The sequence below is a fragment of the Atractosteus spatula genome, chromosome 23 (assembly GCF_055471065.1).
Source record: "Atractosteus spatula isolate fAtrSpa1 chromosome 23, fAtrSpa1.hap1, whole genome shotgun sequence".
NCBI lineage: Eukaryota > Metazoa > Chordata > Actinopteri > Semionotiformes > Lepisosteidae > Atractosteus > Atractosteus spatula.
Window position 1 is genome coordinate 1,702,774 of NC_142728.1, and position 25,035 is coordinate 1,727,808.

The window sequence follows — 25,035 nt, forward strand, 5'->3', positions numbered from 1 at the left end:
GGTGTCACCTGAAGTCCTTCTTCAGTCACCTTCTTCACACCTGAAGAAGGCTCCATGGCCGAAACGTTGTGTTCTCTTTCTTCTTTTTTTCAGCATGGAATAAACCCATTACTTGTATTCCTTTTGTTCACCAATAGGTATTGACACTGTTCAGTGATCTGTACCAGGAAAATAGTAACAAATGGTACATGTAAACCTTTGACTGGGGGGGGGTGTGTCTTCTTGCGTTTGCATTGGCGTCACGGTTTAGGGAAAGAAAAATCTTAACTTCATTTAAAGTTGCATTGAAATAATGCAAATAAATGGTGCATTTGGGTCTTTAAGCGCCAAAGTAAAAAAAAAATTAAACAGTGCCAGTGCACATCCTTAACACGAGAAACGAGTTGAGCAGCTCCGGGGAGATGTCCTCGGCGGGGAGACCCCTGTGCGCCGTTGCTATCAGCTCGGTTGTAACCCGCAGAGCAGGCGGCGGCCGGGTCTCCGCAAAGGCCAGCCGACGTGGCATGTGCCCCCGCCGCGAGCGCCTGGGGCCGGCAGGGGGCGCCGCGCGGCGGCGCGGCGCGGAGCATTGTGGGGCGGAGGCGGCCTTTCCCTGCAAGAGAGAGAGAGAGAGGGAGAGGGAGGGAGAGAGACGAGGCAGCGGCAGCGATTGCGATAGCGGCGCTGGGAGAGAGTTTGCGAGGAGTGGAGACACATCAGCGGAGAGGAGGAGAGCGCACCGGCCCGGGGCACCCAGTCACCAGCACCAGCAGCAGCAGCAGCAGCAGCAGCAGCAGCCGACCCGCCATCGCAGCGACACTATGGGGCAGAACGACCTCATGAGCACCGCCGAGGACGTGGCGGACCAGGTAACCGTCCGGGCCCGGCGGCCGCTAGACAGAAGCGGGGTATGAAGGCTGGGGCAGAGAGGAGGAAGAGGAGGAGGGGGGTGGGGGCGTCAGCACGGCTCGATTGTTGCATGACTGGGCCGTGGTGGTGGTGGGGGGGACAGAAATTGCACAGTTGGCACTGGAAGTGTGAGCTTTTCCGGACCCACGGCGTGAGCTGTGCATCGCTGTTGTTTTCATTGTTCGGCATGCCAGGCGGGCTGCCTGCCTGCCTGCCTGCTGTCGGGGGGAGGCTAACATCGGCTCGAAAACGCGCATCGTGCAGGGGGATAAAATAAAATGTGACGAGAAAGTAGACGCGGTGACTGATCTGTAGAAAGTCCGTGCTTCCCTGTCTGGGGGGGGCACCTGATACTCACCGTGAGAGAGATCGCCCGAAAGCACTTACCTGCCTCCGTTTTGGTTAATCTTTTAAATCTCATCTATTTCCTGCCGTCATTTTTGTTTTTTTTTTTTTAAAAAGCCAGGGGGGTTTTGTCTGTCTCTTCTCTCTCTCTCTCCCCCGTGCAACGCGTGCGTCCGTGGGATTGATGTCACGCATTAATTGCTGTTGAGAAAACGGACGACGATGTTTTAAACAAATATTGCAGCAGCGTGCCCGCTCACTCGCGAAACTGCACTAGTGAAACTGTTGCCTATACCTGTTGCACGACCGCTCCCGTTAGTCCATCCCAACAGCGGCAGGGAGAACGGTCTGGCGTGCGTGTGAAGTATTTTCCTTTGATGAAAATAAACTTAGCCCCCCTTCCTCGTTTGCTCATTATATTTGATTTCTTAGACAAAGAAAACGCTCATGTCCCCCCCCCCCCAGAGTGTCCCAAGTTAAGATGCTCACGAACGTGGCACTTTTATAAAGAATAAGGATGCCTTTGTAGATGTATTTGATCGTTGACAGATATAGAGTGGTGCAGTGTTGCTTTCCATCTGTGGTTAATGTGAATGTGTTAGTGAATTCGCTAATTGTGTTGCACTGAAAGGGCTGGATAATCATTGTTTGGTACTGGAGATCTTTTTCCAGTCGAGTGGGGTTATAAACAAGCTAGCACTTTGTAAAGGCTGTCCAGCGATGAGCTGTGCTCCACCAGTGTAGATGATGCTTGAGCTCCGAAAGTCAGGAACGCTTAGTGTGAAAAATAGATGCACTGGGTTTTGTTGTGAAGAAACAAGGTTTTTAAGGCCTATAAAGTTTCTTCTCAACGTCACTAGAAATCTGAGGGTAAGGATCTGAGTTTCCTTTTTTTGGTGACTGTGAAAGGGCAGGTAAAAGACTTTAATACTTTGGATTCTGGTTACAGTGTCTTCTTGACCGCGTACAAACACCAGCATGGGCATCTGTTGCCCCTGTGGGCTGTAGCGCAGTGGTCAGTAACTTGCTGATGAGACCAGAACAGCTACAAGTGACACACCAGTTCTAGTGACAAGCTTGGAAAGCAAGTTATCTGGAGCAGTTATATACCCCTGTGTTACTGTAAAATAAGAAATCACCTGGGAGCAGCCAGGTACAGAATTTCATAAGACAATGGTTTATCTTCACTAGAGTTCAGGTTGTATTTTAAAACTAGGACATCCAGTTTTAAGCGAGCTGGTTCTTTATTACCCTTTACCTGAGATACAGATCTTTAAGCAAACCTGTTTATCTGAGCCAGAACAGAAGCAGCTCTCATGCAAATTGTGTTGGCAAAGGCCTTCCAATCACAGGGGAATAAACAGTGCGTTTAAACACAATTATGTAAAAGATGTGAGCCATCTCGACCGGGGGCATCACTGATGTCTGCTCTGTACTCACAGTGCATGTGCATGCCTGGTACCAGAGGAATGCCCAGGGGGTGAAGTGGTGGGCAATTGCACAAATCTGTATCAATAATCGGATCAAAAATAAGTCCGAACGTGCATAAAAAGGCAGGCGTCAGCCCCCAGGTGATGGACAAGTCCCGATGACTACACACATGCTATTTCTTTCTGTGGGCCTGATCCATCTTCTGAAATCTCAGTAGCTCACAGTAGCTTGTGAAAGTCTTTAGCATGGTCATAGGCTTTCCTTCACTTCAGAGCAAGTGCCTTTTTACCTTTTGTAATAAAGTCATTTGGGTAATTATGAAATCAGCAGATGTAGTGTGTCTATACAATACAAAGAACATACAGTGGCTATCAAAATTATTCACCCCCATTGGACTTTGTCACATTTTACTGTGTTACAATATAGAATCATAATGTATTTCATTGGGGTTTTTTTTTGCCATTGGTTGACTCAAAACACTACAGCAGAGCCTATCTAAGTGTTTCGCAGCAAAGGAGGTAAACACTCATGCACAATTTAAAATTAATTTAGGAGGATCTGTAGAATTGTTTTTTCCCTTTGACATTAATAGAGTGTTTTGTGTGGATCAGTGGCCAAAAATCCCAATTAAAGACATTTTGATTGCACCTTGTAGTACAATAAAACGTGAGCAATTCCAAGGGAGGTGAATACGGGTGATAGCCATTTTCTTTCGGGCGAACACGAACCGTCGTCTGATGTAGGCGTTTGTTTGAAATGACAAAATGCCTGACCTATATAAGTGTAGGCAGTGATGCAGTATTACACAGGAGAGCACCTGGGAAGGAAATCACACAGGATGAGCATAGAGGTCAGTGCTAATGTGTATCAACAGTTGGCAGTCTGACAGCATACTTTCCCCATGCCACATGTCAGGCCCTGAAGAGGCTCTGAGGAGCTGGTACTGTTGACGGCAGATGTTGATCAGGAAGGAAAACGGATAGCTCATGCATCCACCCGTTTTCGAACTGCTTTACCCAGTGCAGGGCTGAGGGGGAGCCGGAGCCTAACCTGGTAAGCCGTGGGCACAAGGTGGGACACTCCCTGGAAGGGAGTAACAGATATTAAGACTGCGATCAATGTGTTCATGCGTCTCTGCCTGTTTTCCGTAATTTGTTTGTCCATAATGGAGGCAGAGAGTTTGTATTGAATACCTACCTTGTCCATATTTTCAAGATTATTTCTGATATTGTAGGAAATTGAAGAAGTTTTATGAACACTTGACTTTTATGTCACGTGTTCAAAGTCTTCGGAGTTTGTTTGGTGGGTTGGGGGGTGGGGGCTATAGGGAGGTGTTTTCCGAATCTCTGTGATGGTGGATTTTGCCGGCTGCTGTCACAGAAACTCTTGCTGAAGTCTGATGTTGTACTACTAATAGAAACCCTACCGCTGAGCGGGTTAGTGTTTCAGTGGAGTCTGACTGTTTTGGTATCGGTGGTTCCCGCAGATAATGAGAAGTTCGTAAGGGCTCTTAAGTCACTCTGGATTCGGGTCTCGGCAAATAACAGCAGCGTTGGCGTGCAGTTCGCCGATACTTGCGTAGCTTCCTAGACACCTGAACGACAGGACTGAAGAGCCAGGCAGGCCCGAGGGAAAGGGCCTCAGAAGGAGTGCTGTGGCGGCTCTGTCCAGTAACGGCAGCCGTGTCTGTTGCGGGTGTAACAGTAGTCCCCCTGAAACTGCCTCGTCTATATAGGGAGGCAGGCGTTTCCTGCCTCAGTTCATGTTACTGGGGCCTTTCCACCTCCGCTCACTGCAGAGCTTCCTGAGTGCGCTAGCAGCTCCTGAGACCTGATCAGAATCTCATGCCGTTTGAGTTGAGCTCGGATGCGCTCAGGTCGTGCTTCCTTTTTCACTGGTTGTGTAAGTCGTCGGCTGAAACCTTGGCTTCGTGTCTGACGTTCCGCCTCCGAATGGCGGCATTACCACATAGCCCTCGGTCTCCAGTCCCCCTCCACTCCTGACCTTGTTAAAATTGGTTAGGATTTGGGTTCAGCTTTCATTGGTGTGCGCAGAATATCAGGCATTGATGCCTCTGCTTTTTTACCAGCATATTTGAAAGCAACGTTTGCATTTAGGGTGTTATCTTTGCCATCTGTCCTGAAGTTCTGCTGACACAGATGCATAATAAACTAAAGAGAAGTATTCACTTTAGTTTTCCAGCTGTTGTCCTTAATTGAAAGCATCTTTTGTTTTAGAAACGAAGGAGCATTATGTCAAATTTTTTTGGGATTGGGTCACTCGTTTTCACTTTTGTAACTTTTATAATCTTGTTCAGAGCACCCAGTTCTGTCTCTCTCCAACATGGCTTCACTGGACCCTGCTGGAGCGATTGGAAACCCTGGTGTGAGACCCAGGACACTTGCTGTTGTTTCTCAACGGGGCAGCATCATGGACTAATGGTTATGGCTCTGGACTCCTGGCTTGCCTACCTAACTATGGGATTAAATACAAGTGAAATATAAAGTCGTAGGCTTCATCCGGCTGCTTCTTCCTCACAGCTTGCACCATCTCTTACCACCTTTCGTTCAGCTCTAGGTTGTTTAAAGGTTGTTCCTGTTTTCAGAAACCTCGTGGCATCTGAAGACATTGACAGTATTTACCGATAGAGGTCTGAGGTCAGTTTTGTTGCAGTCTTTAAACCGTGTTCTGCCCCCCAAAAAAACAGCAATCAAAGTGAGGATAATGTTCTGTGACTAAGGCTCAGTCTGAGGCAGGGAGAGGCTGCTCGTCGGCGCCTGTCCAGGCAAGCCCACGGTTTTTACACCAGCCTGGTGTTGTACCCCTGCAGGCCTACAGAGCTGTGGAAAACTCTCTCCTTTTATGTCCACGCTTATGAGAGTTTATGAAACTCGGGTCATATCCAAAGAATACACTTAAGAGTAAATTATATTCCTGTGTTGTGAAAAAGTCTTTTTGCACTCAGTTTTTCCCTCTTTATATAGAAGCACTATTCTGTAGGGATTGGTCTACTGAAATCTTGCATTTTAATACAGGAAATTCTATTGGAACCATACTTCGTAGAACAAAAAGTAGTATTTGGGCTTCAAGGATGTATTGAGATGATATAAATGATGAGGAACACCAGTCGTTGAATCCATTACATTTAACTGGGTAATGGGTTGGGTTATTCACTACAACTTTTTTTTACATTTATCTTGAGTACTTGTGATCATGTTTAATTCGGGGCGATTTAAAGATCAGTAAAGGACAAGCTTGATTGCTTCTCGCACAAGCTCAACTTCAACTTGGAAGTTTTTGAATTTAATTTTTCGTGGTCTGTCAGGTATACTGTAACGTCTGATTATGTTCTGATGTGAAGGAGGTCTGCATAGCAGTGAGTGGGATTGACCATGGACTGGAAAAACAAGTCGCTGGAAATATGTGTAACAGAACTGTGACGTATGTTGAATGTATGTTACTCTGTCCAGCCTCCTCAAAACTGTCAGGGAGACGTCACAAGTAATATTGATAATCTGAGCTACATTGCCTCACTGGAGCAAAACCTATACTGGTTTCTGTGGTTTGAAGCAGATGAGAACCTGATATTCCCTGCTGCCAAGATATGTTGATCTTCTCTTCATTGGTCCTACATGTTTAGTGACTGATGGCTGTTTTCCAAGCACAAAGTGTGCAAGTGTCAGGGAACAAGAAGCTGGTGAGGCAACATCGAGAGAAAAGAAACCTTCCCAACACATTGAAAACTCAGACCAAAACAGCGGTCAGCCTGGGAGTAGAACTATTACTTGCTAGATTTCTTTGAACAGCAGCTAATGCTTTTAGGTTTTTAAAAGGCTTTTGTTGAAGCTCCACAAAGAAGGTTAATTTTCAGATTCCAGGAATCCAATGAGTGTGTGTGGATTGAGAGCTGGGCGATGGATTTAACATAGAGATTATAATGATGTCATTAATGGGGTATTACAAGAATCTGTTTTTAGACCGCTATCTGCCGTCCTAATAGATGTTACTGAGCTTGACTCCTGACTGTTAAATATACAGATATTACAAAATATGTAGGAATGTGGGAATTTTAGAGGTAGCAAAGGAAATAAGAAGATTTATTAGACTCGTCCTCTGGACAATGTGGACTGCTGGAACACACTGTCTGTGTTAATAATAATAGTAGTGTGCATTTTGTAGGAGTAGATTTCCTTGAACACAGAAAAGAAAGAATATTGGAATTGAAGTTCTAATTCGTTAAAAGAATGTGGGTGGCAGAGATCAGCCAGATGCTGGAGCTTCGAGGCACAAGAATAAGGCTGTAAGAAACTTAAAACCTGCATTTTGTGTTCTTGTACAATGCAGGCATTGCGAAAGGAGGGCATTTAGTGACTGTGCTGTAGTTCACAACCTGCAAGGCAGTGTATCAGCTCTGAGTCTGGGATCCAGCCCAGATTAGCAGTCTGAGGTGCTGTGTGCAGTACACACACTAACTCCAGGGCTGTGCTGGTTGGTGGCTCAGATTTCCATTCATGTCAGCTCGCAGAGTGCATGTGGTACTTGTTGAACTCTGATTGGCTGCTGGCCCCAGTGGAGTGCTGATGTGGAGTGCTGTGTGCAGGACTGGAGGGGCGAGACATTCGCTGACTCACTAAAGCTCCGAGCGCTGAGCTAGATAGAGGAGCAGGAACGTTGCTCAATTGTAGCTCGGGACAGACGCTGCCTAAATAACACCTCCTGCTCTCAAAATACTGGTTAACGTGAGTGGTGGTGGGGTGGTACCACTTTTCCCATACAGTATTCAATTGCAAAATTGAAGGCCTGCACAACGTGTAACTAAGAAAAAAAAAGTTCTTGCTATGCTAAAAAGATCTACGTTTGATTTTGGAAGCATTAACAGAAAAACAATTTTGTTTAGTCCGTTATTAGGCCTCTATTATTTTTCCAAATCTCCAAATTTTTCCATAAATTTTTCAACCGTTTAGAAAGTCAGTGACACTGTTGCGTATTGCACTGTAAAGTTCAGGGAAGTACAGTAACTCTTGTTCTAAGTTTAAAACGCACTGCACTGATGTAATGTTTCTGTGCCGACACTGCAGCCTGGTCTTATAATCCTGTGGAACTGCCACAGAAATATTGGAATTGGCCTCAAGTTAAAAGCAATGCAACATTTATTTACAGCAAATGCTGTAACTGCTTAGTTGGTTTCAGCTCACAGTACAGTATTTACCATTGCCACTAGACTATTACACGAAAGACTTTGTGCCCAAAACTCAGAAACCCTCCCTTCTTCACAGATGATGGTGCTGATCAGACTCTTAGTATTATCCGAGTAAAACCAGCGGATCACCTTGTTCGTTCGCATTGGTTTTCTAAGCATAATATTGTATATAATAAGCAAATTGCTTTTGCTGAGTAGCAGAAGGTGGAGAAAGGTTTAAGAATCCGTCTAAACGTTTCTCTTGGCGATGCAGAGGGCGTGTGTTCAGTAAAGGACCGTGAATGATTAGTTTTCCCCACCAAGATCTTTCTTGGAGTGCTTGACTCTGTTGTAAATGCAGGTTAAGTAAGATCTTCAGAGTATACAGTGGAGAGCCGTGCGAATACAAAGCTCGTTATCAAACGTGAAATGGGAACACTTGAGCTAATATTTCAGTTACTGCTGCCTCGCAGTGACCTAGAATTTCACTTCAGAAGGTTTATTAATAGTAGGCAATTTCTTCTGAGAACTTGGTGGTTGATAAATTAAATCCTAATGTGCCAAATGAAATGTCTGTGTCAGGTAGCTGACTGCATCTTTTTTATTTGCCGAGAGGGTTCAGAAGGTTAATATGCGTTTTATGTTAAACATTAAGCTGGTATTCTGTTTGACCAGAGGGTTTATTGACAGTGTGACTAGCTGTGCCCATTGATGTTGTCTCAGTGCCTTGTCTTGTTTTAAGGTGGGTAGGTTCATGCTTCAGCCCTGTCTCGTTCTTCAGTCTCCCTACAGCATCCGTGCCAGACCTGGTTCTCAGAGGGCCTGCAGTATTCTGGTTTTTACTTCATCCAAGCTCCTTTATCTGGTTGAATTATTTAAATTATCTGTAATACCTACTTAATTGGACCGTTTAAACCTTTTGATGCACACAAAAATTGTTCCAGCTGGCATGGTCCCAAGGAAACTCATCTGAAAAGATCCTGCAGTATCCACTGGAAATTGAACAGTTTTACATCAGATAGTTTTTGGTTTTTAAAGTATATAGGTGACTTTGCATGTGTGCTTTAAGATGTTAAACCTCATTGGCAAATAATGAAGAAATGTGTGGGAAGGGGGCTCATTAACTATGAGACTGCCCATTACCCCAGTCAGTTAAAGGGAGTTTAGCCCATGAGCTCTAAACCTCTGACAAACTTCTTTTTGCTGTGGAAGCCCAGTTGTGCACCTAGAATATCTGAAGTCAGCATAGTGGCATGTACTATATATGGTTTGATGTTAATTAAACGGTTAAAATAAAGGGAATTGCATTATTAGTGCAAGGTGTTTTTCTTTGACCATAGATAATAAAGGCATTTTAAAGGTAATCCAAGCTTTTAAGCTTTTTCCCTCTTGCATGTTCATAAGAAATTATTGTTGAGTGATTCAGTATAAAATTAAGGGATTCTGAATGTATTGTAGTTTGGCCCAAAAAGCTTGAGTTCATGATCTCTACAGTTCAAGGCTGGGAGGTTCCTGTTTAGAATCGCTGTTTGCTGTTTTTCAGTGGATTGTTTTAATACACAGTTACCAACACTGTTCCTTTGATAGGGAGTTCATTTGTTTAACATGGTTAAACAGTTTAAAGTTTTTTTTTCTTACGAGCTCATTTTGTTCGGAACTCAGATTTGCTGATAATGTTCTGGATCTGGTGCACATCCCAAGGAATTTGTTTATGCTCTGTTTAATATTCAGTCGCTGTTCTTCCTACACCAGGCTTTCGGAAGGGTATTCAGTATGTCTGTGAGGATCTTCAATAGATCCCTTTCCTGCCTTCAGTTTTTTGGTGAACCTTTATAGACGATGTTGCCTTCCTGTAAATGGTCAAGGTTGGTCTTTTCAATACCTCCGTTCTTTAAGGCGTTTGAGAGATGTTTAAACAAACACGGGCTGCTCATGAATGACTTCATTGTGCAGTGGCACTGACAGCAGACTCCAGGGCTTGTTGTTCTCATGCAGAGTGCACTGGACTGGTTCGTCAGAGCTGCCTGCGTTCAGCCTGTTAGGTGTATCCTGAATCCCAAGCTTTTCATTTGGTCCCTCCAGGTGTGTTTTCCTGTGGATATGCATGTTTTTACAGGACCATGTTTTTTGGGGACTTTCACATCTTGTATTTGGATCTGGAGAGGCGGGACAGGAGAGGCCTTTCTTTACCTTAATAAATACGAGCTTAAACGAGAGGTGGTTGTATATTGTATTATATTGTATTGAAGTATAACACATGGATTACAATAGATTGCAGTGGTGATATTTTGAGGAATCTCGTCACAATTTCGGCAGCGATTTCTCAAACCTTGTGAACTCTGGCCTCATTTAAAGGTCTTTATCTGGTTACGTCCCATCTGTCCGATTGCTGTATTGAAATAGAACTTCAAACTGCCTTCCATTTTATTTCTCTAAAGCCTTGTGAAAAGCAGCTTATATTCAGTTATTAAAAAGACAGCAGTTGTTTCTATATCGTAAAGGCATTTCTGCCTTCTAGTGCATCCCCGAAAAACTCCTAAATGAATTAATAGGATTTGTGTAGGAGGAGTGAGTTATTCATCCCAGTAGAAATGTCCGAGATGTACAGGGATGGCTGAACTGCTGTGTTGTAACTGGAATATTTATAACAACACCTCCATCCACTTTCTAACTGCTGCTTTCAGTTCTGGGTTGCGAGGTGCTGTAGCAGGAACACAGGGGCCAGGACACCAGTCCACTGTTGGGCACGCACACCCTCGCACCAGGGCCAGGACACCAGTCCACTGTCGGGCACGCACACCCTCGCACCAGGGCCAGGACACCAGTCCACTGTAGGGCACGCACACCCTCGCACCAGGGCCAGGACACCAGTCCACTGTAGGGCACGCACACCCTCGCACCAGGGCCAGGACACCAGTCCACTGTAGGGCACGCACACCCTCGCACCAGGGCCAGGACACCAGTCCACTGTCGGGCACGCACACCCTCGCACCAGGGCCAGGACACCAGTCCACTGTCGGGCACGCACACCCTCGCACCAGGGCCAGGACACCAGTCCACTGTCGGGCACGCACACCCTCGCACCAGGGCCAGGACACCAGTCCACTGTCGGGCACGCACACCCTCGCACCAGGGCTAGGTTTCTGGGAAGCCAAATAACCTGCCAGCATGTCTTTGGACTGTGGAAGGAAACCCACAAGAACATGGGGAGAACATGCAAACTCCACACAGATAGCACCCCAGGAACTGATCCCAGGACCCCAGCACTGCGAGGCAGCAATGCTCACCAGTGTCATTGTGCAACCCTCACACTTTAGTATAGTACAGTAAAATTGACCAATACGTGATGCTCACTGAAACCCACTGTGACCCCATTGTTACAGTTGCACTGAAATTTTACTCTAAATTTCTTAAGTACTCCAATGAGCATATGAACATGTGCAATATTTATAGGTAAACAGTGAGATGGCTGATCTATTTGTACATGAAGACTAAAGTGCCCTTTGACTAATAAGTCACAGTCACATTAGGATATTCCTCAATTAAGACCTGAATTAACAGCATGCTATGCGAAGGACAGATTGCAGTGTGGAATACAGCTGGCGTCTTGCTGCGATTAGACACGCGGCCTTCGAAGAAATCAACAGTGAAGCCAACAGGCTGCTTTCACAATATGCACCGTACTGGGGCCCCATATTGACGACTGGTTGTGCAGCTCCAGGTGGCTTCATTGCTTTCACAGCTCCCTCTGTCTCTCTCCTGGCAGTTCCTGCGCATGACGAAACAGTACCTGCCCCACCTGGCGCGCCTGTGCCTCATCAGCACGTTCCTGGAGGACGGCATCCGGATGTGGTTCCAGTGGAACGAGCAGAGGGACTACATCGAGGCCACGTGGAGCTGTGGCTACTTCCTGGCCACCTGCTTCGTGCTGCTCAACCTCATGGGCCAGTTAGGTGCGAGAGGCTCTGGGGGGGCGGGGGGCAGCCTGGACGCCCGTTATAACCAGCTGCAAACAGGGCCGGATTGTGGTGTTCGTAGCCCTCGGCACTCTCTCTCTAAAATGTGCAAGAAGTGGGCGAATCACCAATTGAATTAGTTGATTGACATGATGCACTTTAAACTGTTCTAATGCTAAACCACGTGATTGATGGAGCGAGTCGAGCGACCAGCCGCTAGAGAGCGTGTGATTATTGATTTGGAGCACCTAGAGTTGATCGCAAGCATGTTGTTCCAGCTCGTTTTTCGTGAGTCGCTAGTGTTTCCCTCCTTCGTAGGCCCTTAAACTTTCGTAGGTCCTGCATCTTGTGTGCCTGTCTCTCGCCAGGGTCCTGCAGGAGGGGGCAGGGTAGGACCAGTAAGTCGAATGGGTGCTTCAACTAGTGCAAGTTTTTTATTTTTGGACCGCTGTGTTACAATCGCACTTGCACGAGCAGAAAGAAGCTGGAGGCCGCAGGTAGCTGGGCAAGACCGTTTTGGGGTTCGTTGATGTCCTGAAGTATTTCAGGATTTTTGTTCTCTGATTGCTGATGCACTTGGGAAATCTCGGCGAAAATCCTGTTTCAAATACCCACATTCCTATCGGAAAGTTTTCCATGAGGTTTCGGACAGTAAAGCAGGACAGTGCCAAGAAGCCTGAACGAAGGACACATTTAGGAGAGGACAGTTCATGGAGTATCGGGGCTGTGTGCCGTTTTACAGTACAAGAACAATGAACACTGGCAGTGCAGTAGTGATCTGTTTGAAATGAGGAGTATGAAGGATGTCCTGACTGGAAATAGTACTGCAACTGTGATCACCATGACTGTAATCGTAAACAAATGGAGAGATTTTGTTTCAGTAGCTCCCATGGCAGAACAAAAAATTAACTTTATAATTAACTTTAACTTTATAACTTTGTAATTGCACACCGTGAGATGCAATGAATGAAAATGATGAAATTGTTAGATTATAATAAGTCTGAGATACACCCGGGATAGTGTGTGTATATATAGAACTTTTATCTCTGTTTCACATCATAAAATAACACGCTATTTTAAACTCATTTAGGTTCTCTTGATTTAGGTTATTTGCTAGATAATACTATCTTACAATATTGTATTGGTGCATAATATAATAGCATTTTAAGTTTGTTATACAGCATATTATTTAGTGATCAGATATTGATTCTGTAAAAAATAAGTAGTTAAATGTTTTAGTAACAACCAGCCAAAACAGTTTGCAAACATCTCATGTAAAAATAATGGGTGCTCGTGTCTCTTATCAAAGCTCTTGTACATGCTTATCAGAATCAAATGGTAAAGTTCAGTGTTTGAATTGAATATGTCAAAGCAACTGAAGGAAACAAAACTGACTTTCTCATTTTGTCTGTCCTTTATAGGAGGCTGTGTCCTTATTCTCAGTAGAAATTTTGTACAGTATGCCTGCTTTGGGTTGTTTGGAATCATAGCACTACAGGTGAGTACGACTGTACTTTCCTTGCGATCAGATACAAATCCAGGAGAAGTCTGAGCTGAAAAATATTCTAACAATACAGTCTTATGAGTGTTTTTAAAGGAACTTGAAGTGCCTTACAATAGCATCTACAACAGAAGCAAAAAGAAAGTAAAGTAAACCCACTGCTGATCTTTTTTTTTTCTTTCTTTCATTACAGACAATTGCTTATAGCATTTTGTGGGATCTTAAATTTTTGATGCGGTAAGTATAGAGCTCGATTTGTATAGGTGGATTACAGAAACTTGAAACCTCCCATATGAATTAATATTCATCACAATTATGGTTCTGCTAACCTATCGGCTCCTTTTAATAGTATTGAGTACATTGGGAATTAACAGTAATATTATAGAGTTGTGCTTTCAACAGTTTTACCAAGAATGCTACCATTGTGTCGACATCGAGTTGGTGTTTTCCAGTTTTTATTGCATGAGTGTAGTAAATACAGTATACTGTCAAATAAACGCTAAAGCATTTGCAATTAACCAACCCCTGTAGGGTACTGCTGATATTCCTCAATTTTAAACCTATGTTGTATGCATGTTGACCTCATTTTATTATTGCTGCGTTTTACAAGGTTGTTGTTTTTTTCCACATATCGTTAGCATTCGAGTGTGTTTTTAAAAAGGTGTTTTTTAGTTGCAAAATCGTACGAATCTCAATCACCCGTCGTAAGCAGTGTGCCTGGCGTTATCGTGCTAATTCGTCTTGGGGCGAGTTTCACCCGTGAAGCCCGAGGTCCGTCGGAGCGAAGTCCGTGAAGCCCGAGGTTTGCCGGAGTTTGATGTGCAGTTGCACACCCTGTCTCGATGGAACTGGTCTCGGTGCTCTGCTGGCCCGGGCGGTGGGTGGCGCTGGCGAGTTGTGATGGGTGCGCAGTGCCTGATCTCTGCTGTCTCCCCCCAGGAACCTGGCGCTGGGGGGGGGTCTGCTGCTGCTGCTGGCCGAGTCCCGCTCGGAGGGGAAGAGCATGTTCGCGGGGGTGCCCTCCATGGGCGAGAGCTCCCCCAAGCAGTACATGCAGCTGGGGGGCCGCGTCCTGTTGGTCCTCATGTTCATGACGCTGCTGCACTTTGACCCCAGCTTCTTCTCTGTGAGTAGCGATCCTCCGCCCCTCCGACACCCATGTGCAGATGCTTGAGTTAACGTTGTGATCTGTGGCGAAGTTCGCTCGCAGGAAACGGTAGCTGGTATTGTGCGCTGTGCTGTGGCTCTTTAATCTCCCTGCTTTTGTTCAACAAATCCCATTCCCTCTGTTTGCATCAGCTCTTTCAGTTGTGGTGGATGAGTATATGGTAGATACCGTAATAAGCAATTATGTTCTTCAGGTGTTTCCTGTGGCGATTAGCAATACCACCTTGTGGCCTGATCTTGATATATTTAAAAGCTTAAGAAGGTCAGGCCGGTACTTGGCGGCACTTGGAGGAAATTCAGAGTGCTGCTGCAAGTGGTGTTGGTGAACCAGTAGGTCGTTCAGAATATTCAAACCCTTACCCCCCTACGTGATCCTGTAGGAGGTGCCATTATTGGGGAGAGACGTTAGTCATTGAAACGATACCACTCATAGGAATAGTGGGGTCTCAGCCTGTGGGCTCTGGCTAAATTCCATTCTGGGCTTGTACAGTTTGGCCCCCCTAAAATGTCCCCCTTACTTCATTTGGCTACTGTGTGTCACCCAGGAGGGTGTTTGATAAAAAGCAAAGAGTGAATAAAACCAATACAAACGTGTAATAACTCATGGGAAATGCAATGTAATTTTTCCTAGTGCTGCTTAAATATTTTAACCTTAGCTACCCTGGTAAAAGAACTATACGTCCCAATGTAACAGCGGTATTCAGAGCTGCATTGTCAGTTTCTGCAGAAAGATTGCTCCCCATGCTGTCCAAGCAGGAGAATCTGGAAGCCCACCATGCTGGAGAGGGTGGGAGTCAGGCTCTCCCGGTGAACTAACCTCCACATCCCCCCACCTGGCGTTCCAGATCCTGCAGAACATGGTCGGCACAGCACTGATCATCCTGGTGGCCATCGGCTTCAAGACCAAGCTGGCCGCCCTCACGCTGGTCGTGTGGCTCTTCGCCATCAACGTCTACTTCAACGCCTTCTGGACGGTGCCCGCCTACAAGCCGATGCACGACTTCCTCAAGTACGACTTCTTCCAGACGATGTCGGTCATCGGGGGGCTGCTCCTGGTGGTGGCGCTGGGGCCAGGCGGGGTGTCCATGGACGAGAAGAAGAAGGAGTGGTGAAGGCGGGCTCCCCTGGGAGCCGATCTGCTGCCTCTCTGCCGCCTCCACCGCGGCCAGCGAGTTCTCTCTCTCTCTCTCTCTCATTCCTCCGACAGCCGCCCAGCTGCTCCTCCTCCTCCTCTTCTTCTTCTGTTTTTTTTTTAGTTTTGTCATTTTTATCGGCTCTAGAGATGGTCGTTACTGGATTTTTTTTTAAGCACCACCCCCACCCAACATATTTTCCCCCCCCGTTAAGTTGCCAAAAAGACTGATTGATATCGTCGTGAATTCCAACGCGCGAGATTGTCGAACTGGTTCGAGGGGTCATTCCGCCAGCGAGCCGCTTCCTGAACGTCACCTCCCTGCCCCCAGCTGAAACGCCGAGTCTGCTCGGCGCTAAAAGAGGCCGACTGTGATGCTGGGAAAGGCTATGGCTGCTTTTGGAATCGCATCAGGGAGTGTAAATATATACATTTGTATTTATGGTTGTTTCAGCAGGAATTATGTACCTTTTCTTAAAGCCTAGTGTTCTGCTAGACGGCTAAGACCAAGCCTGTAGGCAATTTTAGCAACCAGTGCCCGAGAGCTGCGTTTTAACTTGTTCTGCTGTGCCCATACTTTTCTCACACTGCTGTCTACATGTACTGGTGTATATGTTGCGTCTTCAGGCACTGACCTCCCCACCATTCCCTCTGAAGTTCCCTAGCAGTATGATGGAAGAGAACCTTCCCAGCCAAGTTAAAGCGCCCCCTACTGGAAGGCAGTGAATGTCATAGGGGACTGTGTGCAAAGTCTACTTTTTTTTTAAAAATAACCTAGAAGGCCTTTAAGAACCACGTTTTAGTTTTTATTTTGTTTCGGATATTTAAATTTAGTATTGGTGTCAGCTGGCACAAGCCACATGAATAAAGGTATGGCCTGTAACTAATCACACTGTCCCTCTGGGTGGTCTTTGTGAGGGGAGAGAGTTTACAATGGAAGATCACAACCTTGTTACGCAGATATCAAAATAAAAACCTCCCAGAAATGTTTCGCTCAGTGTTCTGCTTCAAGAAAAAAAAAAAAGAGAGAAAAAGCCTCAAGTGTATTGGTTTCCTCAAATTTATAATGTATTTTTTGGTTATTTGTTTTTGAGACTGATAAAAAAAAGAATAAAAATTATGTATGTCGTGGTTGTGTTCTGATTGTTTCTTCTGCTTGTGGAGCTTTGGGAATAGTGTGAGAAATGACAAGTGTGGCCTTAAGGGCTGTGTATTTGGTCAGGAGCTCCTACTGTTTATTGCACTGTGGCAGCCTGAACAAATCTCTCAAGGGCAGCTATTCTAGTGCTGCTGCTGTAGAGACCTGAAAAACATGTTGACTAACTTTTCAAACCCTTTGATTTTTAGCCTCTGTAATTCACGTTATGTAGTTTTTTCCCCAAAAATGACATCTAGATTATGGCCCATGTTTGGGGTTTTTCTATGCTGAAAACTGATAAATATGATATATTTAGTTATAATATATATTTAGTACTTTATTTGGGTTATTTAGTACTATTTGGTTTTCTGTTTCCACAAAATGCATTAGGTAGAAGTAATTTACCTAACATTAGTGAATATAAAACAGATACCAACTATGTGCTGCACTAGCCATTTCATGTAATTAATTGTTAGTACAAGATACACAGTTGTTGATTTTGTAGGGTGCTTTATTATGGCAATAAGTAGTTAGGACGTGTATTAATTGTGTGAGATGAGGTAGAGGGTATGAGTGATAATAAGGTCATACTTTTAAAAGGTTTTGATTGAGACTCTTGCCCCTCTCCTTTGCCTGTTCATTCACATTGGAGTAAAACTGTCCCAAACAATCCAGCAAGATCATTGCTCTGACTTCATATTCACTTTTCCAAGCTGCATATTCTGTGAATTTGCATAATACTGACCACTACTCAAACATTTTAAGTTGGGGGATGCACCACTTGATTTTAAAGACAAGACAGACAACCATCTGTCACTTTTCTGCATTGACTGGTTTCCAATAGTCAGCCACTCAGAATAGATACCTTCTCGGGGAAAAACTAGGCCTAGTTTTGAGAATTGACAAAAGAATGGCCACAAGTACTTGTGGACCTGGTGTTCGGGAGGGAAAAACGAACTGACTGGTACCCATTCACCATCACTGTTACTTCTAAATAAAATGTATTGCCACAAACATTTGGCTGATAGACCTTTTTGCAAAGCTTTCCATGATGAGAAAGGGATAGCAAAGACTTTATAAACAAATGTTTCGGTTAAATGTTTATAAGAAATGTTTATTCATTTTCAGTTACACAATGGATAAGCCTTCTTGCTCACTTAGTGCTGCTCAAGTTGTGACATCTATGTAAACGTCACACCACAAGCCTCAACTCGCAAAAGGGCCCTGTACTTTGAGAGTTCTTTGTGATAATTCATTAGATAAGCTCCATCTAGAGTTTGAAAAGAAAGTTAAACGTTGGGGATGGTAAAATAATTGTGATTGAATGAAATGAACTTTTCTTTTTTAGTAGTAAACTAAGGCAAGAGGCAGTCCAACCCTTTTCCAAATCTTCAGAGTTATACATACAGTATATATATATAAGGTCACCTGGTTAACACAAGGCCATCGTTCTGCACGAGCAGCTCCACTGCTTCAGCAGTTCAATTAAAAATTTGAGGAGGTCAGATTGCAGAATTAAGAGTTAAGTCCTACTCTTACATACTGCTATTTTACTGTGGCTGCCTCCTCTATGCTGTTGTTGACCATAAGCAGAATTGCTAATAAATGCCAACCAAGAAATCCCTGTGCAGAGATCGGGAGCATTTTTTAAAGCATGTGGCAAATATATAAAAAAATCATTTAAAAGAACATATAGGTTTTACAAGTCAGGAGCCATCAAACCACCACATATCTCACCTTATCTGATTGCCAACTGATACCAAAACACTGCCCAGTCATTTCTTAAAGAATTAGACTATCCTTTAATCCTGCAACACATTTTATCTATATACAACCTTTCAAATGTGGCGTCACAGCGATGGTCTTCCTTTTGGCTCTTTACAGTAGTATAAAATTGTAGTAGAAGATATAGGTATCAGGAAAGTTAAGAAAACTTGCCATAGAGGACTGTGTGAAAAAATGACTAATTTGACTTGCAAATTTACCTTAATCAGCATACTGCAGCAGAACCGTTTTTCTGCCCGTCTTTCCTTAGTTATCACAACAACGCATGAGCCTGCCTAGAAGTAGCTCCTGCTAGCTCTTGTCTTAATCGTGCTCACTATACACAGAACTGGAAACAAAGAGTGCAGCACATACACACATTTATTTGACATTTTTCACTTTTCCAGCTTTCTTGAAGCCTTTTCCTTTCTTGTGGTGACTCTTAAACCTTTTCTTAAAGGAGGCAGACTGAACCTGTGAAAAGAGAACCAGATGGTAAAACTCACTCTGCATCCAATGCACTCTGGATTTAACTAGACGCAGTTCTAAAAACACGACTGAACCGAATCCATTTTTGCTGGTGTTTGTTTTTCATTTTGCTGGTCCTTCATCGCATGCACACCAGAGAACCACGTCAAAATAAACGTTTGCCTGCTCAATAAATAAATCCCCTTCAAGCATCCCTTCAGTTGGCAGGTCTTCATTCAGAGCAACTGACAAAAATGAACATTCACAGATTACAAAAGAGACAAGTCCATTCAACTCTGAATGACATGGCTGGACAGTTGATTCCAGACCCCTACCACTGTCTGTGTAAAGAGGTGCGGGTCTGGCCACAGACGGGAGTGAGAGTTTGTGAGAATTGTGACAAACCGGCCCGGAATAAGTACAGGTTGAGCAGCAGATATTTCACCCCAGAAATGTCCCAGCCTGATCTGCATGCAGAGTTAACAAGTAAGTAGTATTTTTTTGGCCAAACAGTCTCAACATCAGGAGCAATATTTCTACTGGATAAAATAAAATAAATAAAAGAGATGTCTTCACCAGCCTGCTTGTTTACAGTGTCATAGAGCTGCTTCACATCAGGAAGTTTTGTTGCCTCGTTTTTAATCGCAGAACATGGCACTGCGTATACCTGGAAACCTCGTCTTATTCTGTGATGTAACTTGGAGGTTTTACAATGTACATTGTGCTTTTATTGTGGTTTGAAATGCACTCATTAATGCTAATTCTTCTTCATCCCGAAATATACAAATAGCATTGCATTTCCCTTTTAAATAATTAGATTCTCTGGTTATTAAAATGGTTAAAAACGACAAAACAGTTCGTCACGGTCATGACAAAGCAAATCTTTCTAAAAGAATACATGAAAAAGATTATAACATTAAATAAAACCTGCTGAGAATGAAAAGGCGCTTTGCAAACTCAGAGCTTTAATACAGAGTGAGATTCATACTGGAGGAAGGTCTACAATGCGTTACTGAAAAGGGGAGAAAAACAGAAGTTCACCTTTTTGCGCTTGTTGAAAGTCTGTGTGTCCACCTCCATCTGGGCCTTTCCGTTCTGCCTTCCAGCAGGAGCCTCATCCTCGCTGTCTGTCTCGAAGCCCTCGCTCACCACCATGGCCTCCTCCATCTCTCCGTCCTCCGGGGCCTTCAGAGTGAACATCTCCGCTGAGCAAACAGCAGATTCGGGAGCTTCAGAGGAATTGGCTTACAACACGGGGGCGTCTGGTTAAACCTTATTTACAAGACCACCTTCCCCGCCTCGTCTTCAACCTGCATGTTCGTTTGGGTATCAAGCATCGGAACGGCGAACTATTTTGATGGCGGTTTTGATACAAACATTCTTCCTTGTGTTTCACACAGGAAGCGAACTGATTTGACAGGAGAGTGATATTTTCCCCCACTTAATATCGATCCCTTATCTTTTTTATTTCGCAGCACAAAAAAAATGTATGTGCCATGAAAAAGAATGATAGTTAATGATGGTGCTATTTTCCAATAACAGTCCAACAGTCAGACACCTGTTGCCCACCAGGCTATTCATGTACAATTTCTTAACCCGATTCAGAAAGCATGCTGTCATCGGTGATTGTATTTTCTCTTAATTTTACCAAAGTCAGCATTATTACTTTTTCCCCCCCAAAAATAAACAAATCCAATGTCCAGTGTTGAACCCAGCAACTCCAAGCTACAATGGTGACAAGTCTTTCCAAGCTGGAATGTGCAGAACTGTCATCTGTGTGTCAAAGGGCCTGTTCTGCTTTCTACACTTTGCTGGCCTTGCTTACAATGAAGAATTAACTATGACGGAGAAGAAGATGACGAGAGCAGTTTTCCTCTCCCTGCTCTGGCAGACTCTCAGGCACGCAGGCTGTCCGTCACGGCACCTGCAGCGACAGGGCACAGATCACGCGGCGGGTACTGACGTGGGTAGAGGTCGCTCATGCTGTCCTCGGAATCGCTGGCATCGCCTTCGCTGGACTCCGGCTCCCAAAACCCTTTCTTTCGGCTACTACCCCGGCTCCTCTCCTTCTCCCCCTCCTCCCTTGGCTTCTTCTGTTTCAAGCAGGCTGGGACATACTCCACTCCCTCCCGGACACACGCCTCGTCTGAGGAGACAGGGGCACGGGGGGAGACCCTCTTCAGAAAACGGGAGCCCAGAGCCACAGAAAGAGGGAATTACCTGTTGAAGTGTCTGGAATGCACTAATTCCCCATCTAAATGGACTAACATAAAAACTACTATTGAAAACGAATATCAAAAAGCCAAAAATTCTATACATTGCACAAAGATTCCTTGAAATATGTGAAATTCTGTCCTCCAGGATTATAAATGCCTGAGCAACAGTGCTGTGCCCTCGGGCAAATCACACTTGTCCTTTCATATAGGTGACTAATATATGTTACAGGACACGGCACGGGTGTGACTGTCCAGTCAACGTTGGAAACAGAGAAAGCAAAATAACCTCTTTATCTCAGTCCATCTGGTTATGAGCGCAGATCGGTATTCTGATCCTCTCTCCTACTTTCTTTAGGAAGCTTACAGATTGTTCTGAATGCCTACATAGTTGAACTGGCTGCCTCTGCACCAGAGATCGCAAGGTTACGTCCTATGGAAAGGTATTATATTAATAGGATTAGAGCTCATCAAGATTAGTACATTCGGTGAGAAAGACGGTGGAGAGATCACGGATAAACATCTCCAAGAGTGGTGTGAAGAGCAAATATGACGACAGGCGTTTAGGACAAAAGTTAACTCAAGCTTGCAGAGGGAAACTTCCTGTCGCTTGCTGTTCACCGTGCTCTCTTGGCAAAGTACAGACCTACTCCTGGTGTTACAATCCAAGAGCTCGATTGTGAAGGCGCCCCCTCACTCACATTTCTGCAGGGCGCGCTGGTACCGTTTCCCCCTGACGTGTTGCAGCACGTGGTGGGGCAGCCGGTTGATGTGACGGAGGGTCAGTTTGCAGAACAGCTGATTGCTGTAGGGCAGCAGACAGGGAGAGGAAGCCAAAAATTGGTGATTAAAAAAAAACAACAGCTAGAGGATCCACCTTTTCCCCAACCTGGACTACTCAAGAAACCCTTACGTTTTAAAATAAAACTGTTACCTTAAAAGCAGTTTAAAAGCAAAGACAGAAATTCTGCATGGTAAAAAAAATAAAACGCAAAAAGACGACATGGCACTGTGTGTAGCAGATTAGTAACAACTAAACTAAGGCAAAAAATGGTGAGGCAAATATAGAAAAATAATCATGGATAATGTCACCGTACAGTATGTTTCATAACTGGCAGAAAATAAATGTAATATTAATAAAAGTGATTATAAGGAAAAATCTGAAATTTGAGTGGTCAAGTCCTAATAGTCTGTGAGCTATGAAACTATAACTACCCTTTTCAGAGTTCTTAAAAACCACACATAGTACTTCTGATGTCTAATAGTTTTTTAATCCAAGACACGGTACTTCTGATCTGTTTAACTGACAAGGAATGACCTAACAAACACACCGCAGGGCTTGTATCCTATCCTGATCCTAGGCAACTCAGTATCTCTACAGATTTGTGTTTAAGCCAAACTCTGTTACTTTAACTCTCAAATTAACTGCTTGTTTAATTACACTTAGACATTTCCAGCTCCAAATCTACATATTTTAAGTCACTTAGTTAACTTGAAATCTATAACAGCTGAAAACTCAAATGGCTCTAATCAATCAGATTGTTAGCTAAATTCCGATATAGATTAAGGAATGATGGGCGAAGCTACAGCTTGGAGGAGGAAATTCAGGAGCAGAATGTTAAATCGTTACACATATGGAGAGTAAGATGGCAAAACTGAGAATAAATACACTAAGAATTACCAATAACAGAAAGGTGAAAAACCTGAGGCAGCTAAAATGGCTTAACGGTGTCCAGTTTTGATCCTGTCTATGGGACTGGCTCCAGGAATGCCCAGAGCTGCTTCACGCTGGCCAGCGGCAGCCTAGCACGCCTTGTGTACACGTGCTCTTGGACATATACTCACGGCTGCTTGGTGCTGGGCACCACGTGTGGCTCGTACTGGCTGTAGTCGAAGTCAGCGATGGCGCTGAGCTGCTGGTATTTCTTCCCACTGGTAAACTTCCGGAGCTCCTCCAGGCGGCAGGGTAACTCGTGGCCATTCAGGGTGCACTTCACCTGCGGAAAACAAAAAAACACCGGTAACCCTAAAACACTCCATTGTGAGCAAACATCCCTGATGCTTTAAGTAGATGCTTGGACCACTGCCCTGCGCACTAAAGCTGTCTGATGCCTCACCAGTCCTCCACCAGAACTGCTCGGAACAAATAAACAACCTGGCATCTACAGAATCAAACCATGATCGCATGTATTTCCCATCATGTTAGAGCTGTTTTAACTTAAGGACAAGGAAGTTAGTTACATGTGACATGCACAATAAGGTTTAGACCACAGGGATCACAAAGTACAGTATCAGTCTCATCTCATGGTTTCACTGAAGTGCAACCTCTGTAAAAACAAAAGAGGTAAAGAATAATTTTAACGCGGAGGGAAAAAAAATAAAGAACTCATCTGAACTGAACTTATCTAAAAAAAGGGCTATTTCCAAAGCAAGTTGGCAAACTCCTATGCAAAATCGAACATAATTTATAAAGCTGGAAAATTACAGATATGCATAGCAATTACAGCGATTTTTATTTTTCGGAAATTCATGATTTGATAAAACATATGTAGTGTCTATGAGCATGACTTAATTGGAAGAAAAATTACACAAGTATTGTTATTTTGATATTAAAAGCATCTTAACTAAATCTGTGTGCATTTCGCAAACTACAAACGAAAAGAACTTGACTCCTAACTCGAAACTGACGTTATGCACAATTACACCGAGAAGTTCTGTGTTTTCTAACTTTAAATGAGAATAAGAGGAAACCCAACACACAAGTTATAGATCTGGAGCGCTTCGTGTGTTCCTACAACTACAGCAAATAAACAAGAAACAAAAACGACCCCTCATATCTCTGCAACAGTATTACAGTAAACACAGAAATAGCTGGATTTCTGTTGCTGTCGAAAGCTTTTTCCCAAAACGTTATTTTCAACTTGTTTCGAAGTTACCTTATTACTGTCCGTCAGTTGGAGATAGGGGTGATCCTGGAGAAAAGCTTTAACGTCACTGGAAACTTTCTCCATGTTTGCTGGAACTTTATATAAAATGTAATTCGTACCAAAAAAAAATCACTTGCTAAAATCCACTGCTGTCATCTTTCCCAGCTTCAGTCCCCCACACACACGTGGGTAAAATGAACCGGAAGTTAAAAGCTTTACAATCAACTTTATTAATAGCGTTTCCTGTGAGTCAAGCCCATGTTTCAACCATCGATATCTCTCAGTATGTGATAACACGTCTCCGCACAACTTTAAATAGTTTCGTCGTGTTGCCCTGTACATTTATCCGACCCGAGGACATTTAGTTACACGCCCTGAAAAACTAAAATGCTTTATTTATTAAGCCTTTCAGTCGGGTGTCGTGTGCTTTCAAGAGATTATGATTGAACAGGTTACAACGCTCCACAGCTCCCTTTCATCATGCTGAGGTTTGGCAAATCTAGGAGAGTGGTTCTCAAACTGCAGAGCGCCGCTAGGTGGTACCCTGGAAAATTGTTGTGTGCCCTGAAAAATTGGGAATGAAAAATGGAATGATTTAAAAATTATTTAAAATTTTCATCTGTAATTTACTTAATCTGTTTCAGAAAGCTTGAGACGGGTTTTCATATTTTCTATTTTAATCACATAAGTTATTGTGTCAAATAATACACATATACACAAATAAACAAGTAATAGGTTTATTCCATGCTGAAAAAAAGAAGAAAGAGAACACAACGTTTCGGCCGTGGAGCCTTCTTCAGGTGTGAGAGAGACAGGGCAGTAGGCAAAGGTAAAGTAGCGGGAGAACAAAGGTTGGGAGGGAGGAGGAGTGAGAGGCGGGAGCAGGGGACAGAAAGAGAGGCCAATCAAGAGGTGTGAAGTCAGAA

At 44.0% G+C, this 25,035-nt stretch overlaps 2 protein-coding genes across 2 annotated transcripts; one reads left to right on the plus strand and one right to left on the minus strand.

Moving 5' to 3' along the window:
• The first annotated feature begins 565 nt into the window (after positions 1-565).
• Positions 566-16,727, plus strand: LOC148816039 (surfeit locus protein 4). Its single transcript, XM_088940712.1, has 6 exons — positions 566-848; positions 11,610-11,796; positions 13,221-13,297; positions 13,494-13,537; positions 14,240-14,426; positions 15,313-16,727. Exons 1-6 carry the CDS (start codon positions 801-803, stop codon positions 15,577-15,579), a joined length of 810 nt encoding a protein of 269 aa, XP_088796838.1. The 5' UTR covers positions 566-800; the 3' UTR covers positions 15,580-16,727.
• Positions 16,728-17,810: 1,083 nt separating this feature from the next.
• Positions 17,811-24,303, minus strand: surf2 (surfeit 2). The gene is made up of 6 exons (XM_088940783.1): positions 24,119-24,303; positions 23,028-23,179; positions 21,884-21,987; positions 20,933-21,115; positions 20,011-20,174; positions 17,811-18,975 (listed from the first exon to the last, which is right to left on the minus strand). Exons 1-6 carry the CDS (start codon positions 24,191-24,193, stop codon positions 18,883-18,885), a joined length of 771 nt encoding a protein of 256 aa, XP_088796909.1. The 5' UTR covers positions 24,194-24,303; the 3' UTR covers positions 17,811-18,882.
• Between the last annotated feature and the right edge of the window lie 732 nt (positions 24,304-25,035).